The sequence below is a fragment of the Thalassophryne amazonica genome, chromosome 16 (genome assembly GCF_902500255.1).
Source record: "Thalassophryne amazonica chromosome 16, fThaAma1.1, whole genome shotgun sequence".
Lineage (NCBI taxonomy): Eukaryota > Metazoa > Chordata > Actinopteri > Batrachoidiformes > Batrachoididae > Thalassophryne > Thalassophryne amazonica.
The window spans coordinates 70,399,364-70,423,809 of record NC_047118.1 but is presented as its reverse complement, the minus strand read 5'-3'; the positions used below and the strand labels follow the sequence as shown (position 1 = coordinate 70,423,809).

At 45.6% G+C, this 24,446-nt stretch overlaps 1 protein-coding gene and 1 long non-coding RNA gene across 4 annotated transcripts in view; one reads left to right on the top strand and one right to left on the bottom strand.

Annotated features, from left to right (window-relative positions):
• cacna1ha (calcium channel, voltage-dependent, T type, alpha 1H subunit a) overlaps positions 1–18,666 on the top strand; it is a 483,986-nt gene extending 465,320 nt beyond the window's left edge. For all 3 annotated transcript variants that reach the window (XM_034190926.1, XM_034190928.1, XM_034190927.1), the window contains exons 37-38: positions 10,852–11,009; positions 16,282–18,666. In XM_034190926.1, coding sequence (XP_034046817.1) covers positions 10,852–11,009; positions 16,282–17,640 — 1,517 coding nt within the window. In that variant the 3' untranslated portion in view covers positions 17,641–18,666. The remainder of the gene's footprint in view (positions 1–10,851; positions 11,010–16,281) is intronic.
• LOC117528314 overlaps positions 1–23,942 on the bottom strand; it is a 27,524-nt gene extending 3,582 nt beyond the window's left edge. Inside the window, exons 1-2 of the long non-coding RNA XR_004565730.1 lie at positions 23,780–23,942; positions 16,672–16,675 (exon numbers count right to left, since the gene is read on the bottom strand). This is a non-coding gene — a long non-coding RNA (uncharacterized LOC117528314). The remainder of the gene's footprint in view (positions 1–16,671; positions 16,676–23,779) is intronic.
• Between the last annotated feature and the right edge of the window lie 504 nt (positions 23,943–24,446).

The window sequence follows — 24,446 nt, the reverse complement described above, 5'->3', positions numbered from 1 at the left end:
ACAGCATTAGTGAAGGTTACAAATGATCTTCTTATGGCTTCGGACAGTGGACTTATCTCTGTGCTGTTCTGTTGGACCTCAGTGCTGCTTTTGATACTGTTGACCATAAATTTTATTACAGAGATTAGAGCATGTCATAGGTATTAAAGGCACTGCGCTGCGGTGGTTTGAATCATATTTGTCTAATAGATTACAGTTTGTTCATGTAAATGGGGAATCTTCTTCACAGACTAAGTTAATTATGGAGTTCCACAAGGTTCTGTGCTAGGACCAATTTTATTCACTTTATACATGCTTTCCCTTAGGCAGTATTATTAGACGGTATTGCTTAAATTTTCATTGTTACGCAGATGATACCCAGCTTTATCTATCCATGAAGCCAGAGGACACACACCAATTAGCTAAACTGCAGGATTGTCTTACAGACATAAAGACATGGATGACCTCTAATTTCCTGCTTTTAAACTCAGATAAAACTGAAGTTATTGTACTTGGCCCCACAAATCTTAGAAGCATGGTGTCTAACCAGATCTTTACTCTGGATGGCATTTCCCTGACCTCTAGTAATACTGTGAGAAATCTTGGAGTCATTTTTGATCAGGATATGTCATTCAAAGCGCATATTAAACAAATATGTAGGACTGCCTTTTTGCATTTACGCAATATCTCTAAAATCAGAAAGGTCTTGTCTCAGAGTGATGCTGAAAAACTAATTCATGCATTTATTTCCTCTAGGCTGGACTATTGTAATTCTTTATTATCAGGTTGTCCTAAAAGTTCCCTAAAAAGCCTTCAGTTAATTCAAAATGCTGCAGCTAGAGTACTGACGGGGACTAGCAGGAGAGAGCATATCTCACCCGTGTTGGCCTCTCTTCATTGGCTTCCTGTTAATTCTAGAATAGAATTTAAAATTCTTCTTCTTACTTATAAGGTTTTGAATAATCAGGTCCCATCTTATCTCAGGGACCTCGTAGTACCATATCACCCTAATAGAGCGCTTCGCTCTCAGACTGCAGGCTTACTTGTAGTTCCTAGGGTTTGTAAGAGTAGAATGGGAGGCAGAGCCTTCAGCTTTCAGGCTCCTCTCCTGTGGAACCAGCTCCCAATTCAGATCAGGGAGACAGATACCCTCTCTACTTTTAAGATTAGGCTTAAAACTTTCCTTTTCGCTAAGGCTTATAGTTAGGGCTGGATCGGGTGACCCTGGACTATCCCTTGGTTATGCTGCTTTAGACGTAGACTGTGGGGGGGTTCCCATGATGCACTGTTTCTTTCTCTTTTTGCTCTGTATGCATCACTCCGCATTTAATCATTAGTGATCGATCTCTGCCCCCCTCCACAGCATGTCTTTTTCCTGGTTCTTTCCCTCAGCCCCAACCAGTCTCAGCAGAAGACTGCCCCTCCCTGAGCCTGGTTCTGCTGGAGGTTTCTTCCTGTTAAGAGGGAGTTTTTCCTTCCCACTGTTGCCAAGTGCTTGCTCACAGGGGGTCGTTTTGACCGTTGGGGTTTTTCATGATTGTTGTATGGCCTTGCCTTACAATATAAAGCGCCTTGGGGCAACTGTTTGTTGTGATTTGGCGCTATATAAAAAAAAAGTTGATTGATTGATTGATGATACTGTTACACAAGTGATAACGGATACTGCTGTACATGTTATACTTTTGCACTTCATGCTGCTGCACATGTGATACCACTGCAATACCATCTGATACCGTTGAACATATGATACCGCTGCACATGCAGTATAGCTAAGAACCTGATGCTACTGGTCATCTGATACCACTGTACACATGATGTCACACTTTAACTGCTACTGCTGTGCACAATACCATTGTGTACAGCTGAAGCAAAATGGTGTAACACTTGTCATTGTGGTTTTTAGAAGTAGATTTGAGTATTTTATCATATTGTTGAATTGTTTGAGTTGTTTGTTCCCAGAATCCTTTTTGCCAGTGTAATTTATTTTATTTTGCATGTTATTACACGGTTACACCCCTTTACTAAATTAATATATTATATTGGGATTTGATAATATAATGCACACAATAATTGGATGTGTGAATGACATTTTGCAATTTTAAGTTGCTTTTTGTATGTAACCTGATGTCAGTAAATCTAGCAAGTGTGAACATTGCTGCCTTTTGTTTCTACTTTACTGTGCAGCCATTTTAAACCAAAAGCATTTTACAGCTAAGTGCACGAGTCAAAAATCATCTAAACTGCATAATGCTTTTGGAAAACAGGATTGAGATGTGCATGATCATATTTCACAGTGACAGAATCTGCACAATGCATTTGAGTTTTCCTCGCTTGAAGGCAAATTGATCATTTGATCTTGTCGTCTTTCTGTCTCTGTTGGTTGTATTTTATGACATATTTCTCCCAGTTTGTCCCTGACTCTGGTGTGATTACTGAGCTGGGTTCTGTCAGGTTCACAGGCAGTGTTGGGAAAGTGTAGTGACACGGACCCACAACAGGGGGCGCAAATGAACGGTCAATAGATGAGCCAAAATATAACAATTTAATGTTGTGAATGTGCACAACGAACATACAGACAATCTCAGAATATCACAACAGTCAATACACAAAGGTGACGTGTGGGCAGGCTCGAGGATAGAAGACATCTGTCCTGAGGAGAGCCGGAACCACACGATTTCCGCCGCCCCAGAACCTGGTGAATACTGGAGCCGCCAAGTCCCGAATTCCCAGGTGATCACCGTCCCCGACTGTCGGATCTGGTACTGCTGGCGAAGAACAAAGACAGTCAAGTGTGGGTGTGTGTACACCCAGTAACAATAACGGTGGGAATGCCACCTCCACCTCACACTCAGCGCGTTGCAGCGGTCTCAGCTGAAAAGGAGCGCCGTCTTGCACAGCCTCCTCAAAAACGACCGGTTCTCCTGCAAACACTCACAATAAACTGATTTACAAAAGGCTGAGGATATTACCTCCAATGAAGTATGATATCTCGGCAACGAGGTGGAGATGACGTCTGGTCTTTATGGAGTGAGATGATGTTGAGTAGATGGGTGACAGCTGTCAAGAGGTAATGAGCGACAGCTGTCACCCCCGGCTGTGTCCATGGCGGCAGCGCCCTCTCGTGCCTGAAGCCCGCACTTCAGGCAGAGCGCCCACTGGTGGTGGGCCAGCAGTACCTCCTCTTCTGGCGCCCGACCCGGCTTGTTGGGGTGTCGACGGTAGAAGTCGGCCAGGAGGGCCGGATCCAGGATGAAGCTCCTATTCACCCAGGAGCGTTCTTCGGGTCCATACCCCTCCCAATCCACCAAGTACTGGAACCTCCGACCCATCCGACAGACGTCCAGGAGCCGGCGCACCGTCCAAGCCGGCCCCCCGTCGATGATCCGAGCAGGAGGGGGCGCCGGTCCGGGAGCACAGAGGGGTGAGGTGTGATGAGGTTTGATACGTGACACGTGGAAAACTGGATGGATCCGCAGTGAAGCCGGGAGTTGGAGCTTCACTGCGGCAGGACTGAGGACTTTGAGGATCTTGAAGGGGCCAATGTACCTGTCCTGAAGTTTCGGGGAGTCCACCTGGAGGGGGATGTCCTTTGTGGAAAGCCACACCTTCTGCCCGGGCTGGTAAGCAGGGGCCGGGGATCGCCGGCGGTCTGCATGGGTCTTCGCCCTCGTCCGGGCCTTCAACAAGGCAGAGCGGGCGGAGCGCCACACCCGACGGCACTTCCGCAGGTGGGCCTGGACCGAGGGCACACCGACCTCTCCCTCCACCACGGGAAACAACGGGGGCTGATACCCCAAACACACCTCAAATGGGGAGAGGCCGGTGGCTGAAGACACCTGGCTGTTATGCGCATACTCGATCCAGGCCAGATGGTTACTCCAGGCCGTCGGGTGCGCGGATGTGACGCAGCAGAGGGTCTGTTCCAGTTCCTGGTTGACCCGCTCTGCATGTCCGTTCGTCTGTGGATGGTACCCGGACGAGAGGCTCACGGTGGCCCCCAGTTCCCTGCAGAAGCTCCTCCAGACGTGTGAGGAGAACTGGGGACCACGATCTGAGACGATGTCGGAGGGTATCCCATGCAGACGGACAACGTGGTGGACCAGGAGGTCTGCTGTCTCCTGGGCTGTTGGGAGCTTCGGGAGGGCCACGAAGTGGGCCGCCTTGGAGAAACGGTCCACTATCGTGAAGATGGTGGTGTTGCCCTGGGACGGCGGGAGGTCCGTGACGAAATCCAGGCCGATGTGGGACCAGGGGCGATGAGGCACTGGCAGTGGCTGGAGGAGTCCTTGGGCCTTCGTGTGTACTGCCTTGCCCCTGGCACAGGTGGTGCAGGCCTGGATATATTCCCGGATGTCTGCCTCCATAGACGCCCACCAGAAGCGCTGCCGGACAACTGCCACGGTCCTTCGCACCCCTGGATGACAGGAGAGCTTGGAACCGTGACAGAAGTCCAAGACTGCAGCTCTGGCCTCTGGTGGGACGTACAGACGGTTCTTCGGACCTGTTCTTGGGTCCGGGCTCCGTGCCAGGGCCTCCCGGACGGTCTTCTCTACGTCCCAGGTGAGGGTGGCCACGATAGTGGACTCAGGCAGGATGGGCTCCGGTGGATCCGACAGTGCAGTTTTGACCTCCTCTTCGTGTACCCGGGACAAGGCATCCGGCCTCTGGTTCTTGGTCCCGGGGCGATAGGTGATCCGGAAGTCAAAACGCCTGAAGAACAGTGACCAGCGGGCTTGCCTGGGGTTCAGCCGCTTGGCGGTCCTGATATACTCCAGGTTCCGATGGTCAGTGAAAACCGTGAACGGCACAGACGCTCCCTCCAACAGGTGTCTCCACTCCTCAAGAGCCTCTTTCACCGCAAGGAGTTCTCGATTGCCGACGTCATAGTTCCGTTCAGCCAGGGTTAACCTGCGTGAAAAGTAGGCACACGGGTGAAGAACCTTATCGGTCTCTCCGCTCTGGGACAGCACGGCTCCTATCCCTGAGTCAGAGGCATCCACTTCAACCATGAACTGACGGCTAGGGTCGGGCTGCACCAAAACTGGCGCAGTAGAGAACCGTCGTTTCAACTCCTTGAACGTGGCTTCGCACCGATCCGACCAGGTGAAGGGGACTTTTGGAGAGGTCAGGGCTGTCAGGGAGCTAACTACCTGACTGTAGCCCTTAATGAACCTCCTATAGAAATTAGCGAAACCGAGGAACTGTTGCAGCTTCCTACGGCTTGTTGGTTGGGGCCAATCTCTCACCGCCGCAACCTTGGCCGGATCAGGGGCGACGGAGTTGGAGGAGATTATAAACCCCAGGAAGGACAAAGACGTGTGGTGAAACTCGCACTTCTTGCCCTTCACAAACAGTCGGTTCTCTAACAACCGCTGCAGGACCTGACGTACATGCTGGACATGGGTCTCAGGATCCGGAGAAAAGATGAGAATATCGTCCAGATATACGAACACGAATCGGTGCAGGAAGTCCCGCAAGACGTCGTTAACCAAGGCTTGGAACGTCGCAGGGGCGTTGGTGAGGCCGAACGGCATGACCAGGTACTCAAAGTGACCTAACGGGGTGTTAAATGCCGTCTTCCATTCGTCTCCCTTCCGGATCCGAACCAGGTGATACGCATTTCTAAGATCCAGCTTAGTAAAGATTTTGGCTCCATGCAGGGGGGTGAACACGGAATCTAACAATGGCAACGGGTATCGGTTGCGAACCGTAATCTCATTCAGCCCCCTGTAATCAATGCATGGACGGAGTCCGCCATCTTTCTTGCCCACAAAAAAGAAACCTGCCCCCATCGGGGAGGTGGAGTTCCGGATCAGCCCGGCAGCTAATGAGTCCCGGATGTAGGTCTCCATTGATTCGCGCTCAGGTCGTGAGAGGTTGTACAGCCTGCTGGACGGGAACTCAGCGCCTGGAACCAAATCAATGGCACAATCGTACGGACGGTGCGGGGGAAGGGTGAGTGCCAGATCCTTGCTGAAGACGTCAGCAAGATTGTGGTACTCAACCGGCACTGCCGTCAGATTGGGAGGGACTTTGACCTCCTCCTTAGCCTGTGAACCGGGAGGAACCGAGGATCCTAAACACCCCCGATGGCAGGTTTCGCTCCACTGAACCACCACCCCAGACGGCCAATCAATCCGGGGATTGTGCTTCAACATCCATGGGATGCCCAAAATCATGCGGGAGGTAGAAGGAGTTACAAAAAACTCAATCTCCTCCCGATGGTTTCCAGACACCACCAGAGTTACTGGTTGTGTCTTGTGTGTGAGTAAAGGGAGGAGGGTGCCATCTAGTGCCCGCACCTGCAATGGCAAAGGAAGCGCCACCAGAGGGAGCCCTACCTCCCTTGCCCATCTGCTGTCTAGCAGATTCCCTTCTGACCCCGTGTCCACCAGTGCTCGGGCTTGAAGGGTTAAATCCCCACTCAGGATTGTGACTGGGAGTCGTGTGGCAATTTGTGTGTGTCTTACTTGAATGTTTTGACCCCCCCTTAGCCCAGTCTCTAAGGGCGAGTGTTGTCGTTTTGGCCGTTTGGGGCAGTTTCTCTGTGTGTGCTCAGTTGAGCTGCAGAGAAAACACTCTCCACGGATCAGCCTCCCTATTTTGGCCCTGTGCATTTCCCTAACAACGTCAGCAGGGGGAGCTGTTGCCCCACAAAGCGCTGCAGCTGTGGAGCATGGGGAGGGCGGCCCCTTTTCGAACCCGGAAGGGAGAGGGGCGGCGCGTATCCGGTCACGTCCTTCGCCTCGCTCCCGACGGCGTTCCTCCAACCGATTGTCTAACCGTATAACGAGATCGATAAGCCCATCTAAATCCCGCGGTTCCTCCTTAGCTACCAGCTGCTCCTTCAGAACCAACGACAGTCCGTTCATGAAGGCGGCGCAGAGCGCAACGTTATTCCAGCCGGACCTCGCAGCCGCGATGCGGAAGTTGACTGCATAAGCGGCTGCGCTCTCGCGTCCCTGTCTCATTGACAGCAGCACTGTTGAAGCGGTCTCTCCTCTGTTAGGGTGATCAAACACTGTTCTGAACTCCCCCACAAACCCAGTGTATGCTGATAACAACCGTGAGTTCTGTTCCCAGAGCGCCGTAGCCCAGGCGCGTGCTTTACCCCGAAGCAGAGCAATCACATAAGCTATTTTACTAGCATCTGACGCGTACATGACGGGACGTTATGCGAAGACGAGCGAACACTGCATAAGAAAGTCCGCGCACGTCTCCACACAACCTCCGTACGGCTCAGGAGGGCTTATGTATGCATCAGGGGATGGTGGGAGGGGTTGTTGAACCACCACTGGAACATTTATATCCTGCACAGGGTCGGCAGGAGGACGAGCTGCAGCAGCACCCTGAGCGCTCGCCGCCACCTGCACGGAGAGAGCCTCCACCCTGCGGTTCAGGAGGATGTTTTGCTCAGTCATTTGATCCAACCGAGCCGTAAAGGCGGTGAGAATGTGCTGCAGCTCACCAATCACGTCTCCTGCAGACGCCTGCGCTCCCTGCTCTCCCATTGGTCGTTCAACAGCCGGGTGACGCCCCTCGGAGTCCATGACGCTGGCCGAGATATCCTGTTGGGAAAGTGTAGTGACACGGACCCACAACAGGGGGCGCAAATGAACGGTCAATAGATGAGCCAAAATATAACAATTTAATGTTGTGAATGTGCACAACGAACATACAGACAATCTCAGAATATCACAACAGTCAATACACAAAGGTGACGTGTGGGCAGGCTCGAGGATAGAAGACGTCTGTCCTGAGGAGAGCCGGAACCACACGATTTCCGCCGCCCCAGAACCTGGTGAATACTGGAGCCGCCAAGTCCCGAATTCCCAGGTGATCACCGTCCCCGACTGTCGGATCTGGTACTGCTGGCGAAGAACAAAGACAGTCAAGTGTGGGTGTGTGTACACCTAGTAACAATAACGGTGGGAATGCCACCTCCACCTCACACTCAGCGCGTTGCAGCGGTCTCAGCTGAAAAGGAGCGCCGTCTTGCACAGCCTCCTCAAAAATGACCGGTTCTTCTGCAAACACTCACAATAAACAGATTTACAAAAGGCTGAGGATATTACCTCCAATGAAGTATGACATCTCGGCAACGAGGTGGAGATGACGTCTGGTCTTTATGGAGTGAGATGATGTTGAGTAGATGGGTGACAGCTGTCAAGAGGTAATGAGCGACAGCTGTCACCCCCGGCTGTGTCCATGGCGGCAGCGCCCTCTCCTGCCTGAAGCCCACACTTCAGGCAGAGCGCCCTCTGGTGGTGGGCCAGCAGTACCTCCTCTTCTGGCGGCCCACACACAACAGGCAGCATGAGAAAGAGGAGAGAATTCAAATAAATTTATTTATACAGCAGCAGATCACAGTATACGTCTCCCAAAGGTGCTTCACAAGAGTTAGGTTGAACCTTACCAACACCCTGAACAAGCACACAGGGAACAGTGGTAAGGAAAAACTCACTCAGGCCTTTTTTGAGGAAGAAACCTCAGTCAGACCAGACTCAGAGGGGTGACCCACTGTTTAGGCCATACAAACAATAACAAAGATTAAATAAGAAAGTCCAATTATGGAACACAGAGTTGGACAGACCTGGCAACAGCCAAAATAATAATAATAATAATAATAATAATAATAATAAAACAACCCCTTCTTTTAATTGGATTTTCCTCAGAAGCCAAAGGGATTGATGTGTACCAATTTATGGAAAAATGTTAACGCCAAATAATTTATGGTACCATCAAACACATCAGTTGCCTGTTGTTGCAGTAATAATAGACCAAAAGATTTGGACCAAAAGATAGGATATGATGGTTGTGTGACACAGTGTCAGTGGGTGTCACTGGCCCTCCCATTGAGGCCAAGTGCAGATGGGAAAACCTGTCTCAAAAGGGCTCAGGGTTCTAGAGAGTTCTGGAGAGATGGACAATTGTAGCCCATCATCTTCTCAGCAGAGCGGGTGGTATGCTGCACTCTGTCCTTGTCCTTGGTTGTAGCAGCAGTGTACCATATGATGATGGACTCGATGGTTGTGTAGAAGTGCACCATCATTGTCTTTGGCAGGTTCAACTTTTTCAGCTGCTGCAGCAAGTACATCCTCTGCTGGTCTTTCTTCATAAGATAGCTGATGTTCAGCTCCCACTTGGCGGCCTGTGTGATGACAAAGCCCAGGAAGCAGACATGCTCCACAGTTTCAACTGGGAGCACAGGGTGATGGGTTTAAGTGCAGCTGGACCTTGCCTGAAGTCCATAATCATCCTCATTGTCATTTGAGCATTGAGCTCCAAGTTATTCTGTTCACACCAGGTCACCAGTTGATTGAGATGAGTCCAATGAGAGTGGTGTCTTCTGCAAATGTCAAGAGTTTTACAGACTGATAACAGGAGGTGTGGCTATTGGTGTACAGGGAGAAAAGCAGAGGAGAAAGGACATAGCCTTGTTGAGCACCAGTGCTGATGGTCCTGGAGTCAGAGACATGTTTAACCAACTGCACATGCTGCTTCCTGTCTGACAGGCAGTCAGTGATTCACTTGTAGGTGGATCCAGGCACACTAAGCTAGGAGAGCTGTAGCAGAGCTGGCATGATGGTACTGAAGGTGGAGCTGAAGTCCACAAACAGGACCTTGGCATAGGTTTCCAGGGAGTCCAGATGCGGGAGGCTGAAGTGCAGAGCTAAATTGACTGCCTTGTCCACTTACCCTGTTGGCTCTGTAGGCAAAATGCAGGGTGTCCAGTCACGAGTTAGTAATGGATTTGAGGTTGGACACCACCATGCTCTTGAATTACTTCATTGCCACAGAAGTGAGAGCAATAGATCAGTAGTCATTAAGCCCAGAGATCATTTGTTTCTCAGGGAAGGGGATGATGGTGGAGGATTCGATGCAGACTGGGACATGGCAAGTCTCCAGTGAGGTGTTGAAGATGTCTGTAAATACTGGAGGTAGCCAAGTGGTAAGATTTAAAGGGCTCAGATGAAACCCACCTGGAAGAACAAAAAGTTGTAGTTGCTTCACTGGCCACTTGAAGTTGCCTCCAAAAGTGAGCAGGTTCCCATTCAAGTCCATGTTGAAATGTCCAAATTTTGAGGAGAAATAAATTTGTTCACAGCATGCTACAAAAAAAAAAAAAAATGGTTTTGATCTCTATAGATAGTTTCCCACTCCTTAACAACTGTACTGCAGGGCAAATTTGTTTCTAACTTCTTAGTTTAAGATGTTTTAAGCCAGAAAGTTATGCAAAATTAGGGGCGTGGTCACTTTGAGTGACAGCGGCTCAGCCGAGCTTAGACTCTCATAGCGTGTTTAGCTCAGAGGGCACTCTATGCGACTGCTAGCTGTTGTGGAAGGCTGTGTCTTTTATTTCAAATACTGTATACCTAGAATAATATGGCTTGCTGTGTAGTGAAAGGTCCTAAATGTGAAATGAAATGCGATGTCATGTTCTGTCCAAAACACACCCATGATTAACTAAGTGATTAAATCCAACTACTTTGTGCCTTGCACCTTCCTTTGCACTCACAATACATGATGTGTAAATAGGAAAGTGGACTTGGACATACCCCGAATGTATGTGCAATTCTTGCATGCATGCTTTAGTCTGTGCACTCTGGATAATCAGAAGAGGGCTGTTGGACTTTTCATTCATTTCCCGGTGACCTCTTTGCAGTCTCTCCTCATTATGAGGTGAAATGTTAACAGGACCTCTGTGTTTTGTCGCTGCCTGAATAAAATGTTCCAATAAATTTTGTAGTTTGTTTGTTGTATCAGATCTGCATGATTTTTTTCCCAGCATAAGTGCATGTATTTGTGTGTGTGTGTACATGTGATGTGTCCACTTGCACTGATTCTAACACTCAACACATTTACCTCCAGGTTCAAGGACGTCAGTCCGTTCCCAGCCGTGTGAGGTTCGCACTCTGCTGCAGGTACCAGATGTTTCCTCCACCCACCCTCAGTCTTCGTCCTCCCTCCCACTGCCTCGAATTGCTCCACCCACGCCAAGCCCCTCCCCACGGGCACTGCACAGACAGGTTAAACACAAAATATTATTTTTAATATTTGGTGGTGAGATGAAATGATTTGTAGTCAATGTGCAAATATACACTCAACAAAAATATAAATGCAACACTTTTGGTTTTGCTCCCATTTTGTATGAGATGAACTCAAAGATCTAAAACTTTTTCCACATACACAATATCACCATTTCCCTCAAATATTGTTCACAAACCAGTCTAAATCTGTGATAGTGAGCACTTCTCCTTTGCTGAGATAATCCATCCCACTTCACAGGTGTGCCATACCAAGATGCTGATTAGACACCATGATTAGTGCACAGGTGTGCCATAGACTGCCCACAATAAAAGGCCACTCTGAAAGGTGCAGTTTTATCACACAGCACAATGCCACAGATGTCGCAAGATTTGAGGGAGCGTGCAATTGACATGCTGACAGCAGGAATGTCAACCAGAGCTGTTGCTCGTGTATTGAATGTTCATTTCTCTACCATAAGCCGTCTCCAAAGGCGTTTCAGAGAATTTGGCAGTACATCCAACCAGCCTCACAACCGCAGACCACGTGTAACCACACCAGCCCAGGACCTCCACATCCAGCATGTTCACCTTCAAGATCGTCTGAGACCAGCCACTCGGACAGCTGCTGAAACAATCGGTTTGCATAACCAAAGAATTTCTGCACAAACTGTCAGAAACCGTCTCAGGGAAGCTCATCTGCATGCTCGTCGTCCTCATCAGGGTCTCGACCTGCCTCCAGTTCGTCGTCGTAACCGACTTGATTGGGCAAATGCTCACATTCACTGGCGTTTGGCACGTTGGAGAGGTGTTCTCTTCATGGATGAATCCCGGTTCACACTGTTCAGGACAGATGGCAGACAGCGTGTGTGGCCTCGTGTGGGTGAGCGGTTTTCTGATGTCAATGTTGTGGATCACGTGGCCCATGGTGGCGGTGGGGTTATGGTATGGGCAGGCATCTGTTATGGACGAAGAACACAGGTGCATTTTATTGATGGCATTTTGAATGCACAGAGATACCGTGACGAGATCCTGAGGCCCATTGTTGTGCCATACATCCAAGAACATCACCTCATGTTGCAGCAGGATAATGCACGGCCCCATGTTGCAAGGATCTGTACGCAATTCTTGGAAGCTGAAAATGTCCCAGTTCTTGCATGGCCGGCATACTCACCGGACATGTCACCCATTGAGCATGTTTGGGATGCTCTGGACTGGCGTATACGACAGCGTGTACCAGTTCCTGCCAATATCCAGCAACTTCGCACAGCCATTGAAGAGGAGTGGACCAACATTCCACAGGCCACAATTGACAACCTGATCAACTCTATGCGAAGGAGATGTGTTGCACTGCATGAGGCAAATGGTGGTCACACCAGATACTGACTGGTATCCCCCCCCCAATAAAACAAAACTGCACCTTTCAGAGTGGCCTTTTATTGTGGGCAGTCTAAGGCACACCTGTGCACTAATCATGGTGTCTAATCAGCATCTTGATATGGCACACCTGTGAGGTGGGATGGATTATCTCAGCAAAGGAGAAGTGCTCACTATTACAGATTTAGACTGGTTTGTGAACAATATTTGAGAGAAATGGTGATATTGTGTATGTGGAAAAAGTTTTAGATCTTTGAGTTCATCTCATACAAAATGGGAGCAAAACCAAAAGTGTTGCGTTTATATTTTTGTTGAGTGTATATTTCAAAGTAAATTTCAGGTGGTTTCTCTCACATACTACACAGTCACTGGAATTGAAAAATGAAGCAATCACGGAAATGCCAAAACCTGCAGTTCCTTGAATGGCCACTTGAGGCTGGCTCCAAAAGTGACTCAAGCCTCATGGAACCTCAAGTTAAATATTGAAATTTAAATTATGAATCATTTGTTTGAGTCTGCTAACAATTGGCTACATGGACTCAAAGTGGCCATGCCCCTATGTGGACATGACTGTATTTGTCCTTTCCTTTCAAAGCATTTATTATATATATAGTAACATGAGAGAAACTCACTCTTGTGGTAGACAAAGGCACAAACCAGAAATAGCACAAAACAATCCAAAAATGGCACAAAAAAATCTGCCTATTGGGGAAAAAGCCACAAACCGGACAACATTGTTGTAAAAAAGCCACAAACCGATGGTAGACGAAATCATGAACTGGACAAAGTTGTCATCAAATGCCCTTCCTGACGCAACTCCACATCACATGGAGAAACGTGGTAGGGGTGGGATTCAAACCGGGAAACATCTGCACTGAAACCAAGTGCATTAACCATTGGCCACCACCCCTACTGTATCCTAACCTTATGATGAGTGCAAAATGAGTGTGGTATTATGCTCATGCTCCACTGGTGCATTTACGAAATAAATAAATAAATAAATAAATAAATAAAAAGTCTGAAGGACCTAAATGACATGGTGAGATGCTGAAGAGCTTCACTCGTCATGTCCACGACATATACATATTATGGCTTATATGGCTTGCTGAGTGGTTAATTCTGATACTACCTAAAAAGTCAGAGTTCCAATATTACCACTGAGTGAAATTTTAGCATTGTTTAATTTACATGTTAGCACTTACAGCAGAAATTAAAAGGGATTGATAGCTTGTTAATAATAGCTACATTGATAATCCCGCAGTTATTGAGGCTATATCACATAGAATAATACAAGCACCCAAGCCAACCTTTATAAGAACCACTGGCAAGTTTAAAGAAACAAATGTGTTTAAAAAGTGGACACACCCAGTTTACCTAGACTGATACCCTTAGCTAGCTTGGTAACTTTGAGATAGATGGGCTTGTCTGGGGTTTATTCTTCCTGCTGAGTATACAATAGTTTTGTCCATGCTGGAAGGTACTACCAAAGGGAATAGAGGATCAAGAGGTGATGCTCAATAGAACGCCCCAAAGAATCAGATTAGGTCATGGCTACATTCTGCAGCTGTCATGTTGGAGTGTTAAAAAAGTCCTCACACCATATGATGTGGCTGTCGAAAGAAGCCAAGATCACCTCAGCTGTCACAGGTGTAAACTTTCTTTTACTTTTTCTTCATACTTTGATACTTTGAATGAGTAACATAAGTACATTAATACATGGATAGCCTTAATACATTCATAACATGTAATTAGCCCCCAGTTCCACAGTCAAACCAAACTGTTTGTGCAAAGTGTACAATCCATAAAATTACAACCCCAATTTCAATGAAGTTGAGACATTGTGTGTAATGTAAATAAAAACAGAATACAATAATTTGCAAATCCTCTTCAACCTATATTCAATTGAATACACCACAAAGACAAGATATTTAATGTTCAAACTGATAGACTTTTTTGTTTTTGTGCAAATATTTGCTCATTTTGAAATGGATGCTTGCAACACATTTAAAAAAAGCTGAGACAGGGGCAACAAAATACTGGGAAAGTTGATGAATGCTCAAAGAACACCTGTTTGGAACATTCCACAGGTGAACAGGTGAATTGGAAACAAGTTAGTGTCATGACTGAGTATAAAATGAGCATCCCCAAAAGGCTCAGCCATTCACAGGCAAAGGTGGGGTGAAGATCATCACTTTGTGAACAACTGCATGACAAAATAGTCCAACAGTTTAAGAACAATGTTTCTCAACATTCAGTTGCAAGGAATTTAGGGATTCCATCATCTACAGTCCATAATATAATCAGAAGATTCAGAGAATCTGGAGAACCTTCTACACATAAGCGGCAAGGCCAAAAACCAACATTGAATGCTCGTGACTTTCGATCCTTGAGGCGGCACTGCATTAAAAACCGACATCATTGTGTAAAGTGTCTTACCGCGTGGGCTCAGGAACACTTCAGTAAACCATTATCAGTTAACACAGTTCATTGCTACATCTACAAGTGCAAGTTAAAACTCTACCATGCAAAGCGAAAGTCATATGTCAACAACATCCAGAAACGCCACCGCCTTCTCTGAGCCCAAGCTCATTTGAAATGGACAGATGCAAAGTGAAAAAGTGTGCTGTGGTCTGATGAGTCCACATTTTAAATTGTTTTTGGAAATCATGGACGTTGTGTCCTCCGGGCAAAAGAGGAAAAAGACCACCCAGATTGTTACCAGCGCAAAGTTCAAAAGCCAGCATCTGTGATGGTATGGGGGTGTGTTACTGCCAATGGCATGGGCAACTTACACATCTGTGATGGCACCATCAATGCTGAAAGGTGCATCCAGGTTTTGGAGCAACACATGCTGCCATCCAAGCAACATCTTTTTCAGCGACATGCCTGCTTATTTCAGCAAGACAAGCCAAGCCACATTTTGCTCGTGTTACAACAGTGTGGCTTTGTAGTTAAAAAGTGCGGGTACTAGACCGGCGTGCCTGCAGTCCAGACCTGTCACCCATTGAAAATGTGTGGCGCATTATGAAGCGCAAAATACAACAACGGAGACCCCGGACTGTTGAACAACTGAAGTCGAACATCAAGAAAGAATGGGAAAGAATTCCACCTACAAAGCTTCAACAATTAGTGTCCTCAGTTCCCAAATGCTTATTGAGTGTTGTTAGAAGGAAAAGTGATGTAACACAGTGTGTAAACATACCAGTGTCCCAACTTTTTTGAAAAGTGTTGCAGGCATCCATTTCAAAATGAGCAAATATTTGCCCAAAACAATAAAGTTTATCACATTGAACATTAAATATCTTGTCTTTGTGGTGTTTTCAATTGAATATAGATTGAAGATGATTTGCAAATCATTGTATTCTGTTTCTATTTACATTTTACACAACGTCCCAACTTCATTGGAATTGGGGTTATAATTTTTGATGTATTGACAGCATTGTGAAACATCATTAGAAATCAAAGCTGACATTGGAAAATTACCGTTTACTTTGCATTTGTGGTGCTTTGCATTGGCTCAATATTTTGAGAGTGCAGTTCAGTCACCAGGGTTCTAGGAGCCGATCCCAGCAGACACAGGGCCTGAGGCAGGGTACAGTCTGGACAGAATGAATGGCACTGCACAGGGCATTGCACCACTTTGCCTGTTATATTCCCAAATTTTCTGGGGAAGGTTGCCAACAACCCCCGCTGTGACACTATGACCCTTGCAAGATCATGAACAAAATTTCCAGTTTTCAAGGGCCATTAACATCACACTTAAACACAGTCTATACCCTTTAATAATAGCTGCTTAAATGCGGATTTTGTGATCCCATTTAAATGACAGGAATGTGATAAAGGTTTAACAACCAATCAAATTTGATAATGTAATAATCATAATGTGTTTTGATTCCAGGTTGCTATTAAAGTGGACTCTGTGGAGAACCAGGGTTGTGAACAAAAAGAGAAGCCAGTCCCACTCCACCTGCCTCCTCCAGCCCTTCCTCCTCTCTCTCCTCATTCCTCCTCCTCCTCATCCCTGCCTCCCCTTCCCCTCTCGTCGCCCTCCACCCTCTCTCTCTCACCCAGCTCCCCATCTCCAGTCGCTGTTCCTCCTTTCACTCCCTCTCCTCTGCTTTCTATTGTGACATCACCGTCCTCTTTCCTTCCTCCCCCATCATCCCCATCACTACTGCTCCCTCCACCTCCCTCCCCCCGTCTCGCCCTACGCCACCCGAGCCTTCGCAGACACAGACCCCCGTCTCCTGCCTCCCTGCGTGACCCAGCAGATGAAGAGGTGTACCACATCACTAGCTCAGCCCGCCACAGGTGGAGAGAGCAGGAGAGGGGAGGGCAGGAGAGTAGAGAGAAGTGCGGCCGCAGCCACTCCCTCTCCCCTTATGCTCCTTCTTACCCCTGCGATGCCTCTTCCTCTCCTCCGTCTCCCCTGCTCCCACCTTCTTCCGTGAAGAGTGCCCTCACTCTGCTTGGGGTGGGACCAAAAGATAATGACTTCAAGAAGGGCCTTAGCTCCGACAGCCAAGGCTTCTTGAACAAGCCGCCGTCACTGTCTGCCAGTTACCCTGACGACCAGCGGCGCCACTCCATTGAGGTCTGCCTTCCTCAGTCTGTCATCTCTGCTGGAAACGTTCTTGCAGAACTGGACCAGTGGACACCAAAAAGTGGCCCAGTGAGGGTTCAGTCAGTCGGGGGTGGTCATAGAAAAAAGAAGATGAGCCCTCCTTGTATATCCATCCACCCGCCCTTGGAGAGAGACCACGCACAGATGGCTTCCCTGCCAAAGCTGCCCGCCTGCAGCATGATGCTGAGACACAGGACACCCTCTTATGACACGCCCCCACATGCGCAATCAAATACAAACACACAAGATGCTGCGGTGGATCCTCCTGGTGCACTTACAACCATCCACCTTCCACTGCCGGCACACTCGCCAACTCACCCGCTCACACCCAAGCGGGCATCAACATCCACACACATGCCACCACATGCATCCACACAAGAGCACATCCCGATCAGCCCCAACATCTTTATCCAGCCTGTCGCACCCATCGTCCCCATCACTGCAGCGTTCCCACAGACACATGCAAGGCATTCCTCCATCACTACGAACTACACGCTGCCCCAGTTCACCTTTGATGAACCACAATCCACGTACACGAGTGGCCTGTCAGCAGACACAGATGCAGCCACGTGCACGTCCCCTTTTGACAGTAGAGCAGGATTCAGTGCTAAGAACAGAAGGACTGCCCAGTGAAGCTCGAGCTTCAGGAAGTGGAACGGTAAAAATCCTGATGTGGATCAGCCTCAGCAGGAACTGGTGCTGGGGAACAAATAAGACACCCACAACACCAGTGGGTTAAGAGGAAGGAAATTGGTATTTTTGATCAATACCTAGACTTTGATGCTTGTTCCAAGATGGAAGAACACAAGAGTCCCAGATCCCGTTTTCTAGACATACTTCGGACAACAGATCCAGTGAAGCAGTACCCACTGCACGGGGTGGGACGAGTAACACACTGGGACTAAAGCCACCTAACTCCGTAGCCAAAGTATTTTTGACACACTGCCCCCAATCACGCGAGCCAATCAGGAAGCAGCGTCTGGCTGATGACCTCTGACTCTTGCAGGAAGCAGAATTTTAGCGTGTGGGGGAATTGTGGGATATGCAATTTCAGGTTTTCTACAGATGCTCTGCTCGCCCCTCCTCTGTTCCTCGATCACATTGATCAGAGCAGAATCGTGAGTGTGTACATGTGCGTTTTGTGTGTGTGTGTTGTCAGATCTTCATCTTCATGGAAGTCATTTAATGTTACGCCTGTAAAGATCGAGGGGGAGGTGGGCAGGGCCGCGCTCTGTGTTTATCTGTGTATCTGTGTAGTGTACATTGAGGAAATACTGTATTTGGTGAGATTAAAATAGCTCTATCCATATGCACATATTTTTATAGAAACCTAAAATGTTTTTTGCACACATTTAAATTTAAAGTTGCTTGTTTTTCCTCTGTTGTCTTCTCGTGAATGTACGTTCCCTTTCAGAACAGAGCAGCGAGGAGTCGCCTCCTCTCTGAAGGTGATCTGACAAAGAGGATGGGATTTTATTTTTGTACTTTGAAAAAGAGGATGTAACAGGAGTGGGTTGTGTTTCTGTAGCTTTGTCTCAGATTTCTCTGTGTGTGTTGTCTTGATAACAGTCTGAGGAAGACAGCTCAGTGATGCAGTTCATTTTACTATTCCACTGTGATGGGGCAGCCTGTAAATTCTTACAATTTGTTCATCATCGACAGTATAAAACTACCATATTTTCAAGAGCATAAGCCGCCCTTTATTTATTTATTAATTTGTTTTTTCTTTTTTCTTTTTTTACTACTTTGGGAGGACTTACACTCTTATGTGACTTATATTACTGAAAAATCACGCATTTGTTATGAATCACAATATTATTTTTTAGTATTTCCAACCCTGTGGGTCAGTGATCTGTCCTCCTTTGCATCAAATAACACCCAATATGAAGTCCAGTGCACATTTACTTGTCCATCTTGCTTATTTTGGAATTTAAAAGTCCTTATGTTAAGTAACAGCACACCCTGTTGTGTGCACATGTGCTCCGCATGTCATGTTTGTTGTTAAACTCACCCCCAGGGAAATGCTAGGATAAAAAGTGAGTTCCACATACAAAAAAAAAAAAAGGGGGGGGGGGGGCTTCTACTTCTGCAAATGGCCATAATGCTTTTGGCTCCAGTCAAAGGTATATTTTCCACTTTCATTTTTTGCTTCCTTGAATTGTTGTGGTTCCCACAGCTTTTATTGTGTTTACAGCGTACATCAGTATGTTACATTGCATCTACAAGAGTGCAAAGGGTTGTAACAATCATGGTCCTCAATCATGTGCGTTTGGGGCAATACATGAAATACATGAATCAGAATGTCACTGATCATTGCCCTTAAGAAACAAGTCCACCATTGCTATCACTGGTGAGCAAAGATAGATCTGCATGCAATGTGTCAAAGTGCGTGATCAGGAACTGCAGTTGTCCACCAAGGCACCGTGAGGCGAAACATTTAATTGCCATCTGCACCTCATCCTCCTCCGACTGCATGATCACCATTTCTCACTAATTCCAGACAGCATCTCCCCCCTGGACCTGGACACTGTGGCCAGCCCTGTCTTGGTACATCCTGTTAGTCATCCCAAGAAGGACGAAAACACCATAAAAATGTTATAAATTAGTTATTAAACTTTTTAGCTTACAAATAGTATTTACTTTTGTATTTAAATTCATTTTTCAGGTTTTCACTGTACTTTGGTGCACTACAGTGTATCCATGTGTATAAGCAGATTGTCCATGCATCATGTGAATGCCTTTCGTATGGTGCATCTGAACACTGCACTATAAAAACAGCAGAAAAAAAAAATTTAGTCCAGATTATTGGTGATCTGTTGCACAGTTGGTTTCCTCTGCCTCACAATTTTAGTACACCACACCTCATCAAGACAAATATGTCCAAGAGTCCACAGATGAGTGTAAATACAGATTCTAGAGAAGTTGGAAGCTTATTGGAACCAAGTGTTGCATCAGGAAAGGTACCTAATACAAAACTTTTGTCAGTATGCAGATCTGTTATGGATCTGCTGTGGGAGGGAGAACCTGAGCAAACTATTCTACAGTGTTAAAAATGGAGGGAAAGTCACAGAAATTCTAATTTGGTTCTAATATCCCAGGATTGCCCAACAGGGCTGATTACAAAAAAAAACCAGTGCTCCTGCATTGCGTGATAGCTACTTGTAGGCAGCACAGCGTCTCTTTAGCTGTAAGAAAATGTTGAGTTTCAACAAAAACTAACTACATATAATCCGACGCAAAACAGTGAGCTGCCATCACTGAGCCTCCTTCTCCGAGTGGTTTTCAAGCCAAATTGGCTCAGATGCCACTTTTCTGTACATCTAAAGACAACCAAACTTTTTAAATATGTGTAGCCAGAGTGCAATAATAATCTATACTTGTGTGAAAATTATAGTATCATCCACACATAGGTCAACCACACTTTTGTGTTCGTACATGATGTAGAGCTACTATATGAATACTATATATATATATATATATATATATATATATATATATATATATACATTTTTCTATGATGAAAGAGTATTTCTCTGTAGTGTTCATGCTACTATAGTTAATGCCCCTGCATGCAGCACAGGTGGTGTGGCTTTCGTGTGATAGGCCACACCCACAAGATGATCGTGTGACTGTCAACAGAAGAGTGATGTGAAGCTCTGCTGTGGATAAGCAATTTTTCATGCTTGTGCACCTGATGATACATTACAGTTTTTACACACACATCAGCTGTGAGCCATGCACATGGCAAATCTATGAAAACTATAGACGGTGGATCAAAAAAATGATGCTCACAGTAAATATTGTGATTTTTTTTTTCTTTTTAGTGTACAGACAAATGAGCTTTGACATTTTGTTTCCTTCTGTGGCTACAGATTTAATGAAAGACCTCACGTAGGGAGGGAAAAGCATTTATGATGCTGTGATTTTTTTTAGTATTGTCGAGTAAATATGTGCCATGAATAGTTCATGAACCCAAAGTCAATTTTGACCTAAAGGGACAAAACCACACTTGCAGCCCAGCCTCAATGTACCATGACCCACACAAAAATGTAAGGTGGCCATCCTAGGGTGGTGGCTGTAGCCAGGTAGGGGTCAATGAAGGATTACACAGGAGTCAAAATTTAAAAATGCTCCAGTCATAATGAAAAAGTATTACACAATTTGTCCAAACATAAAAATTCCATAAAGGTTTACTTTGGACTATCTATGACTGAATATTCTAGAGTTATGGAGTAAAAACTGCAACAATTTCAGTTTTTAAAATGGTTAAAAGTTAAAGTTGCTGAAATTTGTTTTAAAAAGGGATCCACATTACTGGTTGAGTATGTAGGATTAATAAATTAAATAGTTTGGACCATGTTGAATGCTTGGTATCCAAAATAATAATCAAACATGGTCAATGTCTCTTGTATTCTCCGTCATATGACATTTCTTACCCTGCAACTTTTACCACTGAGTCATAGATAGTCCAAAGTATACCTTTTCCCTAGGATAAATAATGTATACTTTACAATATGGTTGCAGCATTTTTAAATGTTGACCTCTGTATAATCCTTGCTTGACCACTACCTGAGTATAGCTACCACCCTGAGATCACCAATGTTCTTTTGGGTAGGCTGTGGTATACTGTGGCTGGATCGTAAATGTTGTTTAATCCCATTTAAGTGGTGCAGAAAGTAAACTGCCATCAGCCATGAAATGTCTGCTTGGATGATAATTTGTCTGTCACCCTTCATCTTTGAGGGCAACTTTCATTAAAAAGCTCAATTATTAGTTTTTTGTTGAAGCTTCTCAGCCACGTACCTCAAAACATTAAAGCACATTTGTCTAAAACATACATTATATTTAACTTTACAGTGTTGAGTGCCTTCTTACTGATTTTCTTTGTGTTTTTCATGAACAGCATTCTTGGGTGAAGCTACTTTGTGCTTTCAAGGTCTCAGGGTTGTGTTTTGACTTTTTGCAGATGATGTACTGTGGTTCTGATGACTTCTGAAGAATGTGACCTGCAGTGTACTGTAACATTTGGGAATGAGAGTCAGAAGTACCTCTGAATCTGAAACCACGGTACCTTAGCAGGGACTGGTAGATTGCTGCTGACAGGATTGAAATGAGTTGCCGAAGGAGTATAAGTACATTGTGTTTATGAGTGAGGGACAGATGTGAACAACAGGTGTATTGATGCTATATGTCAGTGTGGATATTATCTCAGGTTGTCCCAGTGAAGAACAGGACTAAGGTTGTTACCTTTGGATAATAATGTAAGTATTGAGATCACTGACATTAGGACACTGTGGCCAAGGTTGTTTTGCTTAAAAAGGAGGTTGAGGAGGTTTGGCATCTAATTATGATGCCTCCTGAACACCTCCCTTTGAAGTTTTTCTGGAGCTGTTCAACTGGGAGAAGACGCAAAATTAAATGGAAGGATGTGGCCTGTGCATCTTTGGCGACAAAGAGAGGTTTGCTGGCCTTGACTTTGTAGGTGATGCTGTGATCTTTGTGGAATAAATGGATACAGGGATTTCCGAACTTGAGAAGCTAAGTCAGGAGTTGGAGTTGGTGACTGTGATTGTTTGTGTCTGGTGTTTGTGCTTGTTCTGGATTTAGGCTAGATTAGACTTTCAATACTTGGACTCAGCCATCAGAAGTGTCTTTATGTGGTGAAAGTACTGAAATTATCGAGCAGTTCATGTCTCTGTGTCCTTGGCTTTTGAGCCCAAGAGACACCTGGGAAGAGCTTATGGAGTCATGAGGTTGCTGAACGGAAGTGTTTTACAAGGGTCATACCTTTGCAAGACAAAAGTAATCCAAGTCTTCAGGATACTGGTTCTTCCTGTTTTGCTCAGTGGTTGTTGAGACCTGAACCAGTTATCTAATCTGATGACTAGATATCATTGGTACTAGGTCTCGATCAGATGGTTGGTTACCACTAGAATTACTTTCTGTTGAAAGAATGGTTACTTAGGGAGACTTACCGTTTGCATTTTGCATGTCAGCCACAACATTTTGTCCATGTTGCTTACTTCTCTGAGCATTATACAACTTTGAGAACCCCAGCAACTCAAAAAGGCCAAAGGGATGCTCACAGACTGTGGCAAATACATGGTTAGTTCAGGAGGCTGGGTAGGATTAGTTGTCTACGTAGGTTGTTGCCATCCAGGATCCATGGATGTTCCAGAGTATCTTGGATGCAGCTATGGGCATTATCAGCACATGGTGCTAGACCTGACCATTGGCCTAGGGAATGGTTTGACATCCTCCAGGAGGCACTGGAGGATGTGTGTTGGCAGAACATCCTGGATATGATGGAATCTACCCTGCTGCTGCTGTAACCTCTTCCAAGAAAAGTGAAAGGGGAAGGGAAAAGGAGGCATCATTTTTTTGATCATGCCCTTGAATTTCACAACAAAGGTATGAATGAAAATTAATGAAAAGTGTTTTCCTTCCAGTCGCTGAATGCTTTCTCACAAAGACCATATTCTGACACGTATCTGTTCTATTTTGTGCACAGTCCCATTTTGCAGCGATACACAACTAGGATGCTTTAAGCTTCCCATTTTAAAGGCAGCTGGCTGGGACAGCGTCTTTACTTTTCTGATGAATTCTACATGCACAAATCATTACTAGTGTGAGTGAAAACCAAAGTTCTTTGATGCTTTACCATACAGTGTTTCTGCAGGAGTGAAATAATAGACAGTTTAAAAAAGAAGAAAGAAAGAAAAAATCCAACCCTGTTTTTTGCAGGCATTACATTTTAATTATTTAATACTACTAATTTACTTCAATATACAGGGGTAAATATTTATACAAGACATAATCTTTACTTGTTAGACACACAAATGTCATTAATGTTATTTAAACTGGCAGAAGATGGCTGTGCTAGTTCCTGCTCCATTTAAAACCAGGGGGAACTACGAGGTTGGACATGGCAAAAATAAAAATGGCCGACAACACTAATTATTATAAATCACCAAAACATTGTACACTCATTAGGATATCCCAACTGGCAGACATACAGAGGCCAAATCTATCAATGATCAAGCAGACAGATCAATCAGTACTTTATGCAAACTGACTGTTGTATCCAGCAGAATCAGGTAAGACATTAAACGCAGATCATTTCATGTGGATTGTTGGTGAATTTCTTCAGGATTACATATTAAGTTAATAATTGAAGACAGAAGCAAAAATCTTAATGCTACAGTGTGTACAGTTTATGAACACGAATGGAATGTAGCTTGGTGGATTTATTTGCATATCCTTCATATCTACATGGGACCAGGCCCTCTCACAAAGTCCAACATGTTGCACTCCAATTTTGGTACAGTAGCCTAAAAGGGACATAATTACACTGCATTACCACAGACTAGATTTGCATTCCGTTTGCAGTCTGTCATGTCAGTGATACATGTACAGAGCTGATAGACACCAACCATTCT